Source organism: Sciurus carolinensis, chromosome 17, assembly GCF_902686445.1.
Source record: "Sciurus carolinensis chromosome 17, mSciCar1.2, whole genome shotgun sequence".
NCBI classification, from domain to species: Eukaryota; Metazoa; Chordata; class Mammalia; order Rodentia; family Sciuridae; genus Sciurus; species Sciurus carolinensis.
In genome coordinates, this window is record NC_062229.1 from 2,188,881 (window position 1) to 2,206,138 (window position 17,258).

The 17,258-nt window shown below is 54.7% G+C and overlaps 1 protein-coding gene and 1 non-coding gene across 2 annotated transcripts; both read right to left on the reverse strand.

Moving 5' to 3' along the window:
• Window positions 1-8,714, reverse strand: Eef2 (eukaryotic translation elongation factor 2). The gene is made up of 15 exons (XM_047531651.1): window positions 8,619-8,714; window positions 7,349-7,563; window positions 6,363-6,544; window positions 6,068-6,279; window positions 5,529-5,707; window positions 5,247-5,352; window positions 4,659-4,772; window positions 4,178-4,316; window positions 3,877-4,072; window positions 2,908-3,166; window positions 2,477-2,584; window positions 1,656-2,009; window positions 1,337-1,519; window positions 1,129-1,261; window positions 1-706 (listed from the first exon to the last, which is right to left on the reverse strand). Exons 1-15 carry the CDS (start codon window positions 8,619-8,621, stop codon window positions 513-515), a joined length of 2,577 nt encoding a protein of 858 aa, XP_047387607.1. The 5' UTR covers window positions 8,622-8,714; the 3' UTR covers window positions 1-512.
• Window positions 5,788-5,852, reverse strand: LOC124969660 (small nucleolar RNA SNORD37). Its single transcript, XR_007106026.1, has one exon. It is a non-coding gene; the product is annotated as a small nucleolar RNA SNORD37 (small nucleolar RNA).
• Window positions 8,715-17,258: the final 8,544 nt, after the last annotated feature.

Consider the following 17,258-nt stretch of genomic DNA (forward strand, 5'->3'; position numbering starts at 1 on the left):
TTCACCACCATTACCCAATTTATTATTCCAATGGCACTAACACAGCCGAAGGTGCTCACGGTGACACCGCACAGGACTTCCTGCCTTCTAGGAATCATCTATCCACCTGTTCCCCTTTTCTGGGGGAAAAGCCACTTCGGGCCATAATAAACCTCTTAATGCATTTATTTTAAACTTTTGGACATTTGGATTCAGTTTCCCTCTGATCTGAAATAAAAGCACTGGGTGTCCCACCCCGCCTCCCCACCCCACCAGCCAAACAGTCCCTTCAGAAAGGGCCTTTCCCCTGCCTTTGGACTCCTGAAATAAATAGAGAAACGGCATCAAGTGTTATCGTTGAGTGATGGCACGGAGTGGGCCCCAGAAACCCCTCAGACAGAGCGTCACTGTGTGGGGACAGTCTCAGGTGTCATTTGAGAATGCGAGGACGACGTGTTGCTGCAGTCGAACTAGGTGTGGGGTGTTGTGCCAAGTCCTGTCAGGGGTGGCGAACCGCCGCCGGGAAGAGCCGCCTACAACTTGTCCAGGAAGTTGTCCAGGGCTGGGATGCCCTCCTTCAGGCCTTTGCGCTTGCGCGTCTCAGCCACCACCTGGCTGGGGCGGCTGGTGTTGTCGAAGGGGTCTCCGGGCAGGATCTGCCAGTGGTCAAACACACACTGGGGGAAGGCCTGGCCACCGGTGTTGGACCTCAGGTCGGCAGTGAAGCCTGTGGGGAGAGGGGGGAGAGGGGGGAGAGGGCTCAACAGGCAGCAGGGAGACGCAGGCCGCTGGGAACCAGGCTCTTCCTAGTGTGAACCACCGTGTGAGACTATGAGAGGTCAGAGAACCCTGGGCCCGTCAGACACGGCTCACTGAAGGTGATTCCAAGGTCACTAGCATGCAGCAGGGACAGCCCTCCCTGGGCAGAGAACCTAGCCTGGACCCATCTAAGACACACGGGGTTTTCCTGCCCTTGTAAAAGAACACGCAACTAGTGACTAGGAGGTCCACACAGCGTGCAGACAGCCCCCCCCCCCCAATAGAAAGCAGGTCACAAAGGCTCTCACCAGGGACCCCACCCACACCCAGGTGCGGGAGTTGAAAGCCAGGCTTCCATCTGCCCACACGCGCCTTGCAAGAGGCACTTACCGAAGGACTCATTGACAGGCAGGTAGGCCTTGACAACAAACATGGGGGTGCCAGCCACCTGGGACTCCTCAAAGACGTGGCCCCGCTTCCTGTTCAGTACACCGTAGATGCCACCGACCACCTGCTCTGGACACTGCCAGGAGAAGACAGGCTTTCAGCTCTGTGGAGCAGGACAGTGGTAGGGAGGCCCGCAGGAGAGTGCCCTCACCTGGATCTCCACAAGGTAGATGGGCTCCATGAGGCGAGGCTGGGCAGTCAGCACGCTGGCGTAGAGGCAGCGGCGGGCGGTGGGGATGATCTGACCACCTCCACGATGGATGGCATCCGCATGCAGCGTCACGTCATGCACGTCGAAGCGCACGCCCCGCATGTTCTCCTCACATAGTGCACCCTGGGGAAGACAGACTCAGACCAGACGCACACCCCTCACCCACGGGGCCACCGGGCCCTGCCCATGCTGACCCAGGATGCCCCCTCGACACCAAGATTCACCCCAGCCCCACTCAAGCCATTTGCCTCCAGCTCACCTCCTTGGTGGCCCACTGGAAGCCAGCCACCACGCTGTCCTTGATCTCATTGAGGTACTGCACACCCTTGGTGATGTCCGTCAGAATGTTGGGACCAGTGCCGTCGGGCCCAAAGCACCAGATCTTGCGGGCCTCAGCCACGTCCCACTCGTACTTCTCAGCCAGGTAGCGGGCTCGCTGCTTGAGCTCCTGGCGGGCAGACACCTCGCCCTTGTCGATGTCCTCCGCCAGGCCATCGGGGAAGGGCCGTGCCTTCATGTACAGCCGGTTGTGCTTGTTGGGGGACTTGGATAGGCAGAGCACGTTCGACTCCTCACTGACCGTCTCCCGGTATGAGACCACAGGGTCAGATTTCTGCAAGAAGAGTCTGGAAGTCACACTGCTGCCTGGGAGGGAGCCTTCCAGGGACAGTGTCCTTAACAGCTCTCTTCAGGGTAGTTAAGGGAGCCCCAGCAACAGACAGAGCGGGGCTGCCCACACTGCTCGTGCTCACGCAGCCAAGGAGAAAGCCACAGCTTGAGTAGGCTAAACGCGGGGAAAGCCAGTCCTGGCCCTTCCGAGCCCCACGTGGCTGAACTGAAGACAGAGCAAAAGGCCTCAGAGGTCTGATTCCAGGCAGACCGTGCACGTCAGAGGTAAGTGTGGAGGAAAGAGGTGTAAGGAGTCCCGGCAGAAACACAAGACAAAGCAAAGTCACTAGGACCACACAGAGCACCCGGGCAAAGCAGAGACCCGGCGGGGAGGCACCAGGCCTGCTGTGGCTCACGCCCACAGGCAGCACCTCCCATGGAACAGAAGGACGCAGGCTGCCGGCAGCTCACCTTGATGGGGATACATGCATGGTCCTCCTCCAGGTCCTTGAGGCAGATCTCCAAGTGCAGCTCCCCAGCACCTGCGATGATGTGCTCCCCAGACTCCTCAATGATGCACTGTGGAGGACACAGGGTCAAGGGAGACCACCCAAGGTGGGGAGGGGTCTCTTGGGTGGGTGCCAGCTGGAGGCACTGCTGTGAAGTTTAAGACCCACCATTCCCAGCTGGAGACCTTTCTCCAGTGGCCTAGGAGCAGCCACGGGTAGGACCCCCCACGCTGAGCAGCAGCTCCACCCAGGGAGACAAGGGCTGGCAGCAGCCTCTCCTTTCACGAAGTCACGAGCTCTAAACTGGCCAGCAAGTTTCCCACGCCAGGGCCCCAACAGCCCCTCCTGTAGGGGGTACCTGCTCCCAGGTGAGGAGAAAGGGACACTACTCACCTGCACCATGGGGTCAGATTTGGCAAGCCGCTTCAGCCCCTCCACCAGCTTGGGCAGGTCAGCTGGGTTCTTGGCCTCCACAGCCACCCTGACGACAGGGCTGACACTGAACTTCATCACCCGCATATTGTGGGCGTGCTCGAACGTGGTGATGGTGCCCGTCTTCACCAGGAACTGGTCCACGCCCACCAGGCCCACGATGTTCCCACAAGGCACATCTTCAATGGGCTCCACGTAGCGGCCCATCATCAGGATGGTTCTGGGGTATAAGGACGGACGTTGGGGACAGGCCGCCAGGTCTGGTTCTGCCAGATCCTACTCCTATCCCGAGCTCACGGCTCTCCTGCCTGAGCCCCCCTCAAGCCTGGCTTCACTCCCTAGGTAACCCAGCCTCGGTGACCCAGAGGAGAATCCGAAGAACCACCAGCAATTCCACATCCCCTGTGGGTGCCACACCCATGCCACATCAGATGTAAGCACATGTAACCAAGAGCAAAGGCACCAGGAGCATCAGCCTGGCCCTGGCCCTGGCCCTGACCAGGCCTGAGCAGCTAATGGAAATGAGGGGTGGTTGTCTCCCCACTGACTCAGCTGCTGGTAGGCACCAGTGCGCAGTGTCACTTGATGGTGATGCCATCTCTGAAGTTTCCACCTGCTCTCTGGCGATGATAAAACTGGCTGCCAGTCTGGATCCTGGTGCGTCCCATACTACTCTTGAGTTAGGATTCAGGCACACAGGAAGGGAGGTACCTTGCTGGTAGCTTTCTGAAGACCCTGGATCCCTAGTCTGTTCAACTTCATGGGGTCAAAGTGACAAAAGGTGGCGGCAGATCAGGATCGACCTTACAGGAATCCCTCAACCCTTGTGCAGCTGGAATCAAGCCTAAGCCACAAGCTGTGCACAGGCAGGGACACGCCACAGTTCCAGAGCTGCAGTTGAGGCGCTCAGGCTCGCCACCTGCCACTCACCTCTGGATGGGCTTCAGGTAGAGGTCCTCTTTCTTCCCGGGAGTATAGTTGGGCCCCATGATCCTGACCTTTAGGCCGGTGGACACCAGCCCCGAGAAGACACGTCCAAAGGCGTAGAACCGACCTTTGTCGGAGGTCGGCACCATTTTGGAGATGTACATCATAAGAGGGCCTTTGGGGTCACAGCTTTTAATGCCTGAAGAGAGAAAACCCCAAAGGAAGCTATTCCGTCGAGGTCAGCCCTCCAAAACTCTGGACCTGAGGCAGGGCAGCCGGCAGTCAAGAGTCCAGTGCTACATACCCATGGCAGCCTCATCATCTGGGGGACCCTCGTAGAGCAGCTCGCAGCGATACTTCTGGGCTGTCACCGGGGAGGGCAGGTGGATGGTGATCATCTGCAGCAGGGCGTCCCCAGCTGGCAGCCAGCGGCGCATCACAGCCTGCAGGACGGCAGGGATGGAGGCTCACAAGCGGCCTGGGAACCCCCAGGACTATCACATCACCTTTCCTTTCCTTGGGGACCCAAGGAAATCAACAGGTAAAAGCTAGGTTTTCCTGAAACATTGGACACTTCTAGGACAACATGCTGACAGTGCCTCGGAGCAGTGCAATTCCCGCCCATACCTCGGCCAACCTGCTGGCATGGGGCAAAGGTCACAAAGCAGGAGAACCGGGACACACTGGAGACACCAGCCCACAAGTACCAGGGCTGCCTGACCACCCACCGAGGTGACAAGCTAGTTCCAACCAGCCCAGGGCAGACTTGGCCTGTCCAGCAGTACCTTCAGCAGCGGCTTGCCCTCTTTGTCCTTATCTTCACTGTCCAGCTTGATGTCCAGTTTCTCAATCAGCTTTGCAGTCTCCTCTTTCTTGAAATTCATGATCGCATCGAACACCTACAGCACCAAGGAAAAAGAAAGACTGTCTGCAAAGAATATACGGAAACCTGTGGCCGATTTCTGGTAAGAATGCTACGGCCCCCGACCTGCAAAGAGCCTGACCCACTGATGGAGCATTTGAGGGGAAACGGCCCGCTCAACTTACAGACTCTGACCAGTGAAGACTTTACCCAGGCCTGCTGGGCGAGGCAGGGATGCCCACACTGACTCCTTAGGGTATAAGCCAGGCTTGATCAGATCCTTGCCTGCTTGACACCCTGTGCACCTGGCAGCAAGCCTAAGCCACAAGCCCGGAGTGGGGCAGGGACAAGCTGCAGCCTCCCTGACCAATGCTCCTGCTGGCCCAAAGGAGCAACAGGTCAAGAGAACTGGCCTTTGAGGAGACACCAGGGCCCAGGTTAAACGATGCTCACACCATTTAACAGCACACCTATGCATCTGCCAAGATGGTTCCACAGAGTTACTTCTCACCTTGAAGATGGGGTCCAGGATGAGCTGGCAAAACGTCCTGGGCAGCTTCTTCCCATCAGGGCTGGTGGCAGACTTACTGAACTTGCCATTGGCTGGATCGAAGTACCTGGTGGAGAAAGAGGGTCCAGCCCCATCAGACTAGAGATCTTGGATTGACCGGGCTGCACTCGGGGAAGACTCTATAAGGCACTTAAAGTCACAGACACCTATCCCCCCCAGCTCCACCCGCCTACCCCACCAGAGTGGCCCAAACTCTGCCCCAGTGCTGCCTGGAGGGCTCACCGGTCTCCCCACAGCTTCTTCATCATGTCCTCCACTTTCTTGGCCCGCTCAGCAGGCCCCAGCTGGCCCTCACCCTTGGCAGCAAACTTGGCCACATACATCTCTGCAAACTGTTTCAGGGTGAAGGCCCAGCCATGTAGGCCAGACCCAAAGCCCACGGTGCCAAGCACTGGGTCAATCTGGGAGAGTGAAGAATAAAGAGGCGTGAGTTAAGAGAGCTCAGGGCAGAAGCCACAGCTAAATCCCTGGGAACCCGCAGTCTCAGATGCTCAGTTTCTTCAACAGACATCAGGTCAAAGTGAAGAAATGTCAGTCATCACGTGTAGGGTACCCAGCCCAGCCCGGTGGCATCCCCTTCTCCAGGGCAGAAGGGAAGCAGGCACTGAGACTGGGGTCACCAGGCAAGAGTCCCTAAAAGGTCAGGAGCTGGGTCCACTTGGTTCTGAAACATCCCACCCCTTCTGTCACCCCATCCCACTTCCAATCACAACACCTCAGAAGCTCAAGTCCCACAGAAGGTCCCCAAGGCTGGGGCGCACCATGATGTTGCCCATGGGGCCACTCTCGCCCTCGCCGTAGGTGGAGATGATGACGTTGACATTCTCCACGATGCGCTGGAAGGTCTGGTAGAGCTCCTCGGGCTCCAGCTGCAACTCCAGCAGGGCTCGGTCCATCTTGTTCATCATCAGCACAGGCTTGATGCGCTCGGCAATGGCCTGTCGCAGCACCGTCTCTGTCTGCACACACACACCTGGGGACAGGTGGCAAGCCATCACCCACAGGCAAAAATGGTTGCAGGCTGGGGGAGCCTCCGCCTGGGGCCCCACAGCTTACCTGACACACAGTCCACAACTACCAAGGCACCGTCAGTGACGCGGAGGGCAGCTGTCACCTCTGAGGAGAAGTCTACGTGCCCAGGGGAGTCGATGAGGTTGATGAGGAAGCCAGAGCCGTCCTTGCTCTGCTTGATGAAGTTCAAGTCATTCTCCGAGAGCTCATAAAAGAGGGAGATGGCACTGCGAACCGAAAGAGGGGTTAGGGGTCTCCTCCTCATGACTGCAGCCCTGGCCAACTGCAGCACTTGCTCAAAGGCACCCTAAGCCAAAGGTGAGGCACCAAAGAGCCAGTGCCATCGCTCAGGAGCACTCTACCCTGTCCCCTCCCTCTTTGTATTACTCATCCCTGGAGACAGGCTGCAGTCTGCCTGCCTGCCAGGGATGTGTGTCCCAAGGGAGGGGTGGGCACTAGCTCCCAGAGCCTTCCTGACTGGTCCCTCCACACATCACATCTGACTACCAAGGAGCAACGGCAGGGCCAGGCCAGAGACAGCCCAAGACTGCTCTCACGGTCCCCTCCTCACATCCTGCAGCACCCCCCAGCAGAAGCCCGGACACTCCAAACACCTCAATTTAAAAGCCCCACAAGGGGCTGGGGAGATGGCTCAGTTGGTAGAGTGCTCGCCTCACAAGCACAAGGCCCTGGGTTCAATCCCCAGCACCACAAAAAAAAGAGAGAGATAAAAGCCTCACAAGTCACCTGCCAAAAAAGTAACAGCCATGTCACTTTGTTTTGTTTATGCCATTGTCATTGGGGGCCAGGTCCCTGTCCCACAGACAGAACGTTTAAGAGCACCCCTAGATGTCAATGACAGCTGCTCCCAAGTATGACAACCAAATCCCGTCCAGACGAGGCCAACTGCTCCATGGAGCAAAGCCGACCAGAGGGGAAAGACCAAGATGCCCACTGCACACTGCTTTCGGGCCTGCAGCTGCCTGCAGGCCCCGCACCCCACCCAGGCCCAGAGAGCACCAGAAACTCACGTGGACTTGATGGTGATGCAGCGCTCCTGCTCGTCCTTCCGGGTGTCCGTGAAGCGAGTCTCCCCAGCCCGGGCAGAGGCAATGATGCCAGCCTTGCACACCAGGGAGTCTGTCAAGGTGGACTTTCCATGGTCCACATGGGCAATGACAGACATGTTGCGGATGTTGGCCTTTTTGTCCATGATGGCCCGGATCTGGTCTACCGTGAAGTTCACCTGGTGGAGGGGGATGAGGCTCAGACTGGACGGGGATTCCAGGAACCCAGCTTGGCAGGGAACACCAGATCAATAGGACTGCCAGGCCTGTGGCCAGGAGGGGGCTGGTCCTGGGGGCGGGTGCTGCAACACCCCCAACACTACTGGTCTCTACCTACACCACTTAAAAACCACTGTCAATCTCCAAAGAACCTCGTTCTAGCTGTCAATCTCCAAAGAACCTCATTCAGAACTGACGAACAAGAAAAGCTAAAATAAAGGACTTTGCAGCTGACAACATTGCCCTAAAACCAAATACAACTAGAAAGGCTAGAGCTCTCCTACTGGAAGGATTTGGAAGGATGAAGCTTCCCCTTCAACATGGTTTTACCGTGGGGCTCTGACTGCCCCCCACCAAATTGTCTTTAAAATTCAAAGTTACTCCTGCCGGTAAGACAGGGAAAAGCCACCCACCCATGAGGTTCCTAAGTAGGCCATTTTCAGACTAACGGGGAGCTAGCTGGGGCAGCCCTAACACAAACCAGCACCTCGAGCCTCAGAAAGCACATTTTCACAATTCAGGGAAGATCACCAACAAGGACTTAGGCCAAAGTGGCACACCAGTGGAAGGCGTTCGGGGGGGAAAACCTGTTCAGATCTTGCTTTCCCCACCCAGCCATCTCCCTGCCACCCCAGCACCCAACCGAAAACCGATCTCGAACTCACGGCCCGCGAGTTACATAAGGCACCTCCCTATCTACACCCCGCTCCCATCGCCGTGCTCGCCATTACGACTGCCACATCATCGTACCGCTCTCCTCCCATCCTCCGCCCCAGCTCTAGCTGGACCCCGGGTCCCGAGAGGCAGTAGCGGCCCCGGAACCGGGGAAGGGACCGGGTGAACAGCGCAGCACGCAGACATGGCGGCGACCGCTTCCCCAGACCCGAGCCCGCCAGCCCCACCGCCGCCATGTCTCCTCCCTGCCCGGGCGACACTGGGACCTCAGGTTGGGCAGCCTCGACCCCGCACAGGGCCCACCTCACTCCCGAGACACCACCCTCACGAAATTGCTCACCATGGTGGCGGATGGCGGTGGATTCTCCCAGGCAGATCCGAGCGAGGCGAGTCGCGCCGAGGATGGCGGCGACGACGGCGGAAGAGAACGCTGACGTCAACACCCAACCTTTTATAGGTCGACGCCGGTTGGGCGGGTCATATGACCTCGCTGCGGAGGCGGAGCTAAGCGAGGCAGCGCGCAGGCGCGAACGGGCGCACTTTTGACGTTAACCCACTAGGCGCCGTCGACACTGCTCTCTAGCAGGTGTTTCGGCGTCGGGCGCCGGGGGGCGGTGGTCCACCTCGAGCGTTCAGTGTTCAGGTGTGCAAAGCGAAGAGCGTCGTTTTAACCGAGATTAATAATCATATTGTTGCAACTCGATCAGCTTGCAGAATTCCAAGCACTTCTATTAATGGCACTTTACAGTGAATAGGGTCCGTGTATTGTACCAATGTGAATATTTTCATTTGTGTATTGTTACGTAAGATGATACCACGGGGAGAAGCTGTGGGAAAGGATACGCCGAACTTCTCTATGCTATTTTTGCAACTCCAATTATTTCAAGTTAAAAACGTATTCAAAAGGAGTCCTTAGTAACTCATTTATCGCACAAATGTGTATTGAGCATTTACTACTTACGGGGCCTTGTGAAAGATCTTGTTGATATAGCAGAGGACAAACCGCCTTACTGGCTTCAGCATACATGTGAGAACTTGTAGTTTCTTGGAGTTCTCAGTGTCTCTGTGTCCTTGCGTTTCAAAGGGGGGGGCGGGTAATCGGTACTACAGGAATATTTTGGGAGAGAAAATGAATTAAATACATGTAAAAGGATTAGCACCGTGCCTGATTTGCAGTGCGCAATACACGTTAGCTATTTTAATTAACTGTCATTGCTATTAATAAAAACAGTTGCTTATTTCGGGGAATGGTTTGCCGCGTCTCAAACGGGCTAAACGCTTTCCATGAGCAATCCCGTTTTCTATTTCATTTCCTGTCCAGGGGGAGGCGCAGGAAGATAATTCAGCATTAGTGTCCTAATCTGACCCTAGGAAACTATTGTATTTCGGGTTTTTGGCTTCAGGGAATGAACTGACATTCAACTGTGTATCTTTGTTTTTTTACTGGTACTCAGTCCGATGCACATAGTAGGCTCTCGGTATTTCTTGCAACAGTGAATGATGTTCTCATTCTGCAAACAAATCCCCTTAGGTACATTCTTCCCTAAACACGCTTGGTGAAAGGAGAGGGACTGCAGTATTTTTCCTAGGCTGCGAGACCGGGAGGTGTTGCGTCTGCCGAAAGCAATGCAGTTTTGACACTGGACTCTAAAATAGACCTGCGCACCCCTCCCCCGCCAGTGCTTTGCCCTCTTTGTAAAGCGCTGTCGCAGCCCTGCATTCGTGTGATCAGTGATTCCTCTTGCTTTCACCATTAAACCCGGTGGAAAACTGAGGCAGATAGATGTTCAAGAAATATCTATTGAACCACCGAGGCTCAAAACTGCAGGAGTGGCGGGCAGGCAGCGTGTGTCAGCTCCTTGGGGGGCCAAAAATACCTACACCTGTGTCGTGACAAGATTTGTTAATTTTACAAGGCAAGCGCATGCGCCATTTGGGGGACGCGTCTTCGGCAAACCCGTATTCGGTTTCGCGTTCTAATCCTTTTTTTGCCCTTTAAGTGCGCTAACTTCCACTGTGTGTTGGGTTCTGAATTAGGCATTTCGCAGTACTTTCTTCATTGCAAGATGGGGTCATTTCAGAGAAGGTTTTCGTTAGAAGAGAGTTGAATTTGCTCTCGAGTGAATGGACTGCTTATTGAAAAAAGTGTGGGGGGATACCAAGGATTGAACCCAGGGGAACTCTACTACTGAGCAACCCCTCCCCCGCCCTTTTAATTTTTTTTTTTTTTTTTTTGTTGTTGTTGTTGTTGTTGTTGTTTTGAAATGAGTCTCTCTAAATTGCCCAGGCTGGTCTTGGACCTGCCATCCCCCTGTTGTTGTTGTTGTTGTTGTTTTGAAATGAGTCTCTCTAAATTGCCCAGGCTGGTCTTGGACCTGCCATCCCCCTGCCTCAGCCTCACGACAGACGTGCGCCACGCCCGGCGCTTATTGAGAAACCCTAATGGAAGCTGAAGACTGGGAAGGGCTTAAGGGGAATGGGGAAATTTTAAGTCCTTCCTTCCACCGTTAACTTTTTCCTGAGGAGGTGTTCAACCTCACAGCTGGAGGGATAGGGCCAGATGTTGCCAGGAAAGGATCTCTCCCAAGCTTCGTCCTCATACACGGAATTAGCAGAAGCCGGGAGCAAAAGGATTCACAATAAGGTTCAGGGTCTGCAGTGATAAATTCAAGTTGCGGGCAAAGGGCGGGGAACGCACCTCTGCAGGGAGGCGCCACTGCGCATGCGCTCAATGCGACACCCTCAGGGCTCGGAAACCTCGGCAGCGGCCCCTGCCGACCAGCGGTCGCCACTGCACGCCGCTCGAATTTGCCCATACCTACCCTCTTCAAATGAATTAATTCACTTAGTTTTCCCATACTCTGGGTATGGGGTAGGATAGTTTTACGCCTGAGGTTCAAAGAAGTTGTCATTTGCCCTAGGCTGCCCAGCTAAGAAGAGCAGAGTTACCTTCCTCTCAAAAAAGGCAGTTTATTGTAGTTTCAGTACTATTCGCTAGATGTTTTTCATTTGCTTACTCGCAGCCAAAGGAGTTTAAATTCTGAACTTAAATTCTGGTTCCACTTTCACTGCCTGTGTGGCCGTGGGCAAGTTACTTAACCTCTCTGAGCCTTAGATGCTGTCATTAAAACTGTGAATAACAACAGAACCTATTTTATGGGGCTCCTGTGAAATTTATTTTTTTAAATAACTTTTTTAAAATATTATTTTAGATGTTGATAGACCTTTATTTCATTCATTTATTTACATGTGGTGCTGAGAATCGAACCCAGTGCCTCACGCATGCTAGGCAAGCGCTCACCACTAAGTCACAACCCCAGCCCCTGCTCCTGTGAAATTTAAATTAAGATTGTATAACTAAATAGAACAAACAATTTAAAAAAATATTGGGCTGGAGGTTGGCTCAGTACGAACCATTTGCCTGGAATGCTGGAGGCCCTGGGTTCCACCTCCAATTAAAGCCCCTCGCACTGCACCTAGTATACAGTAATCATTAAGTTTGCTTGTTGTGGAACCTAATCCAATCCCCCTAAATTTCACATGCTGAGGGTCCTTACCTTTGGATCTCTTTTTGGTGGCAGAGCAAACCCAGGGCCCTAAGCAGCGCCCCACCCTGAGCCACTCATCTCCAGTCAGTGGCAGGGTTTTTAACAGGGGATCAAGCTAAAGTGAAGGCTGGGAAGTGGCTCAGTGGCAGTGTTTACCTGCTACACGTGAGACCCTGGGGAGCACCGCAGAAAAAACAGTGACCGAGAGGTGTCCTGGGGTGCCCTCATCCAACACACGGAGGAGAGGAGGACTCTGGCCTCCCACATCCAGCCCCAGAATCGCGAGAAAGTCCTGGTCTGCTGTGGTGGGGCCCGGCATGGCGGCTCCGTCCTGGGACTGGGTTGCACACGCTGCGGGTCGCAGAAGCACTGTTAGCACCTGCTGTGTGCTGGCCAGGGCTGGGACTTGGCCCGTGATGAACTTCCTGTGAACACAGAATCTAAGGAAATACCAGAAAGGTCGTGCATGGAGACGGTGGAAGGGTGCGTGCCCTCGCACTCAAGGACGGAGCCCGGGGCCTTGAACGTGCCAAACGTGCTCTGCCACCGAGCCACAACCCCAGCCCCTACATTTCACTTTTGAAAAAGTTATTGAAATATTATTATTAGAGCCAGGCACAGCGGCACACACCTGTAATCCCAGCAACTCGGGAGGCTGAGGCAGGAGGATCACAAATTCAAGACCAGCCTCAGCAACTTAGCGAGATCCTGTCTCAAAATAAAACATAAAAGGGCTGGGATGTGGCTCAGTGTTGAGGACCCTGGATTCAATCCCCAGGCCAGAAACACATATGTGTGTTACATGTGCATTACCGTCAGGAGGCTGGGGAGGTAGCTCAGCGGCAGAGCCTGTGCTACAGCACAGTCAGCATGGCTGAGGCCTGGGTTCCGTCCCCAGCGCCAAAAACAAACAAAATAAGGTGGAAAAAGGTCCATGATGCGTGCCTGCAATCCCAGCAACTTGGGCAGCTGAGGCAGGAGGGTTAGAGTCCCAGGCCAGCTGGCGATTTAGCGAGACCCTGTCTCAAACTGAACTTGAAGGGGCTGAGGTGTGGCTCCAGGTAGCGCTCTTGCCTGGTGTGAGAAGGCCTGCGGCCCCCCCAGCGAGAGGGGCAGGAGAGAGCCAGCCTGGCCTGGGCTTGTTCTCGTCCTCTATGGGCGGCTGAACGGAAGGGTCCTGTGAGGTCTGGCAAGGCGACATGCTAAGGACAGGCGCTCTGGCCTGGCTTGGGGGCCCTGGCCTGTCATCCCAGCTACCAGGCAGGCTGAGTGCGGCAGGAGGGTCAGAAGTCCAAGGCCAGCCTGGGCCACTTAGCAAGAGCTTGTCTGGGGTGAAGCAGAACAAAACACGGAAGTGCACAGAAGTGCCAAGCGAAAGCTGGTGACCGCGGCCGAGCTCGCAGGCTTCAGAACTCACAGACGGCTCCCTGCCACTAACGGGGCCGGCCCGGCTGACCTGCAGCCCAGTGGACCTGCAGCCCAGTCTCAATGGCTGAGGCCTGGCCTTCTGCTCCCGCTGGGCCGTGACCTTAGGGACCTCCTGGCTGAGGAGCCTTCCCCACCAGCAAACTGCTCTCCCTGGTTTACAGGCAATTGCTCCCAGCCTCCGACCCCAGCAGTGAAGGAAACAAACCCAAATCCCTGCCCTCGGGAGCTGGCTGTGTGGGAAACAATGGAATACCTGCACAAATGAACTCTCTCCAACCCGGTTCAGAGGGTGAGGGGGACAGACACGGGGGGGGGGGGGCGCTGGGGGCAGAGCGTTCGCCTGGGGAGCACGAGGCCCTACGCTCAATCCCCAGGACTGCACAAGAAAAGCAAAAGCCAACCAAGGAGAGGGAACAGCTGCAGGGCTGCAATTCAGCCTGGAGAAATCTCGGAGGGCTTCCTGGAAGTGACCGTGGCTTCCTAAAAGATGAGGGAGTTAACCGAGCTGCTGCGGAGAGGGTCATCTGGGGACAGGGAAGGACAGCGCAGGCCCTGGGGGAGGCGTGCTGCCTCCCACACGGTGTGTGAACAGGAGGGCAGTGCTGGGCGACAGCCGGGGTGCTCCAGAGCAGCAGCAGCCTCTTCCCCTTTGTCATTTGAGGGGCGGGGGTGAGGTGCTGGGGATGCTCTACCACTGCACTGCACCCCCAGCCCTTTCTATTTCTTATGTTTAGTTGCTTGTGATCCTCCTGCCTTTGCCTCCCGAGTCACTGGGATTACAGGTGTGTGCCTCTGTGCCCAGATGACTTGGAAAGATTCTTGTCCAAACTAGACTCCACAAGGAAAGAAAAAAGACAGGAGTCTGGGTAACACTTTGGCCGAAGGAGCCTTCCTCAGGGTGTCAGGGGATGGGAACATCTAGGCAGATGGTGGTGAATGTGTTATGCATCTAAAGCTATCTGAGCAGAGACCTAGAGAGGTGATGCAGGGAGGCACGTGGGTGTCTGGGGGAACAGCACTCCAGGCAGCAGGTACAGTCCATGCAAAGGCCCTGGGGCAGGACCAAGCCTCATGTGTAGGGGGCATAGCAAGGAGCCTGTGTGGCTGCAGCAGAGGGAACCAGGGAAGATAGGGAGGAGAGGAAGTAGCAAGGAGGTGAAGCAGGTCTTGCAAGGCCCTGTGAGCTGCAGAGAGGACTTGGACTTTAACACTGAGGGAGGTGGGAGCCAGGGAGGGCTGTGGGCAGAGGAGGAAGGGACCTGATCTGGGTGCTCACAGGTGCCCTCTGGTGGTTGCTGCAGGAGGACAGACGGAGTGTGGGGGAGGTGAGGGCAGTAACCAGGAACCAACTTTAAAAGGTCGCCCATTCTCCCAGCTCAGTGTTCCCTAGAAACCCAGTGTGTGAGCACCACCCACCTGGTCTCTTTGCATCGCCTTAGGGGACCTGGGGAGCCTGGGAAACACATGCAAATGCTTGTTCCTTCTGCTGGCTGTGGCTGGCTTTGGAAAACCCTTTGTCTCTGGCACCCTCCAGGAGACAGCCACCACGATCAGGCCAAGGTGAAATCCCAGACCCGACCCGTCACTATCCCCATTTTCCAGGTGAGCAGACTGAGATAGAGGCCAAGTGCCTGCAGGAGGCTCCTGGGGCTGCTGGGACGAGGTCCACAACTGCGAGGCTGGGATCAGCGTCAAGTCCCCAAGGTCAGAAGGCTGGCTGTCCCACTAGGCTGGAATCAGGGCGCTGGCAGGGCGGCCTCCCTCCTGGGGACGCAGGAGCACCCTCTTCGGAGCCCTCCTCGGGTTCTAGAACCTGCTGCATTCCTTGACTGTGGTCCCCTACGAGCAATCTGCTCTATAGTCACATCCCTCTCTGGTCCTTCTGCCTCCCTCTTCCATTTTTAAGTACCCTCTTGAGGACACTGGGCCCATGTGGATAATTTAGGTCAATCTTATCTCTAGGTCCTGAATATAAGCCCATCTGGAAAGCCCCTTTGGCCTTTTATGATAAGGAAGGTCCCCACAGGCTCAGTGGGTCAGGATGTGGGCATCACGAGTGCCATCATTTTTCCTATGATGAGGATGCTGTGGCAACACCTGTAATCCCAGAGTCTCTGGAGGCTGAGGCGGGAGGATCCCAAGTTTGAGGCCAGCTTCAGCAACTCAGCAAAACCCTGAGCAAATCAGTGAGACCCCGTCTCAATTAAAAATAAAAAAGAACTGGAATGTAATTCAGTGTTAAGTGCCTCTGGATTCAATCCCCAGAGAGAGACAGAGATGGAGACAGACACAGAGAGGCAAAGTACAGCCTGAGCAAAGGTCCTGAGGTCAGCAGCGTTTGAATCCACTGGAGAAATTAAACAAACCAAGAGGAGGCTGGGGGTGCAGCTCAGAGGTAGAGTGCTTGCCTAGCATGTGTGCAGCCTTAGGCTCCATCCCTAACACTGCAAAAAATAAAGACAGAGAGAGACACACACACACCACACACACACACACACAGACCAGGACATACTGGAACCAGGCGCAACAGCCATGCTTGTGATTCCAGTGGCTCAGAAGGTTGAGGCAGGAGGATGGCAAGCTCCAGGCCAGCTTGGGCAACTTAGGGAGACCCTGTCTCAAAACCAAATAAAAAGGGTTGAGGGCTGGGCACGGTGGCACCCACCTGTAATCCCAGCAGCTTGGGAGGCTGAGATAGGAGGATCGCAAGTTCAAAGCCAGTATAAGCCAATAGCCAGGCACTAAGCTACCCAGCAAGACCCTGTCTCTAAATAAAATACAAAACAGGGCTGGGGAGGTGGCTCAGTGGTAGAGCATTTGCCAACATGTGTTCCATTTCCAGTACTGAAAAAGGGAAAAATATTGGTTTTGTTTAAACAGTGTGTCCATTTTTAGGGCTGCTACGTCCTTCATCACGGAAGAGGCAGGGCCCGACTTCCTCCATGCTACTAAGTGGTGGCAGCGATCGTGGTGCCGGAGATGGAACCAGGGTCTCCTGTATTAACCTCTCACTCTACCACGGAGCTGCACCCCAGCCCCAGGTGGCTAGTTTCCTCACTGAGGAGCTGGGATTCCTGTGCGTGAGAACTCCTTTATCCTTCTGGCTGCTGGAGTCTACCGAAACAAGGTGGAGGGCAAGGCTGCCTGCTTCCGGAGGTCTGACCAGGAGGTCAGAGTGGCTACCCTGGCTACCCAGCAGCCGCCTGGAGTCCTTGATTTGTATCCTTTTCTCCTCCTGCCTTTTTTTTTTTTTTTTAAACATTTCTTTAGTTGTCAATGGATCCTTATTTTCTTACATGCAGTGCTGAGACTCGAACCCAGTGCCTCACGCATGTGAGGGGAGCTCTCTACCACTGCACTATTCCCCAGCCCTCCTCCTGCTTCCATAAATCATCATTTCAAACTTGTGGATTTTCATCCCTGAGCGGTTGCAGTCATTTGGTTATACTCTGAACACTATTTTTTCACTTAAAATCATAATTTCATTGAGTCTAAAACGTCATGCACAGTAAGCACATCATTACCATGATTTTACCTGTAAGGAAAAAAAAAAAAAAAAAAAACAGACTGACTCTGTATCTGTGGGTTCCAACAACCACGAATCAAAAAAAAATTTTTTTTTTTCATCTGGGACTGGGATTGTAGTTCACTGGTAGACCAAATCCTGTTTGAGACTTTGGGTTTAATTTCCAGCACCACAAGTAAGTAAATAAATAAACTGAATCTGTACTAAACATATACAGACTTTTTTCCTTGTCATTATTCCCTACACAATACAGCAGAATAGCTACTTACACAGCATTACATAGCATTGGGGTGGGGTGGGGTGGCACAAGCCTCTAATCCTGGCAGCTCCAGAGGATGTCTCAAGTTCAAAACCAGCCTTAGCAATGTAGCAGGGCCTAAGCAACTTAGGAAGACCCTGTCTCTAAAAAACAAAAATAAAAAGGGGCTGAGGATATAGCTCAGGGGTTAAGCACCCTTGGGTTCAAGCCCTGGAACCA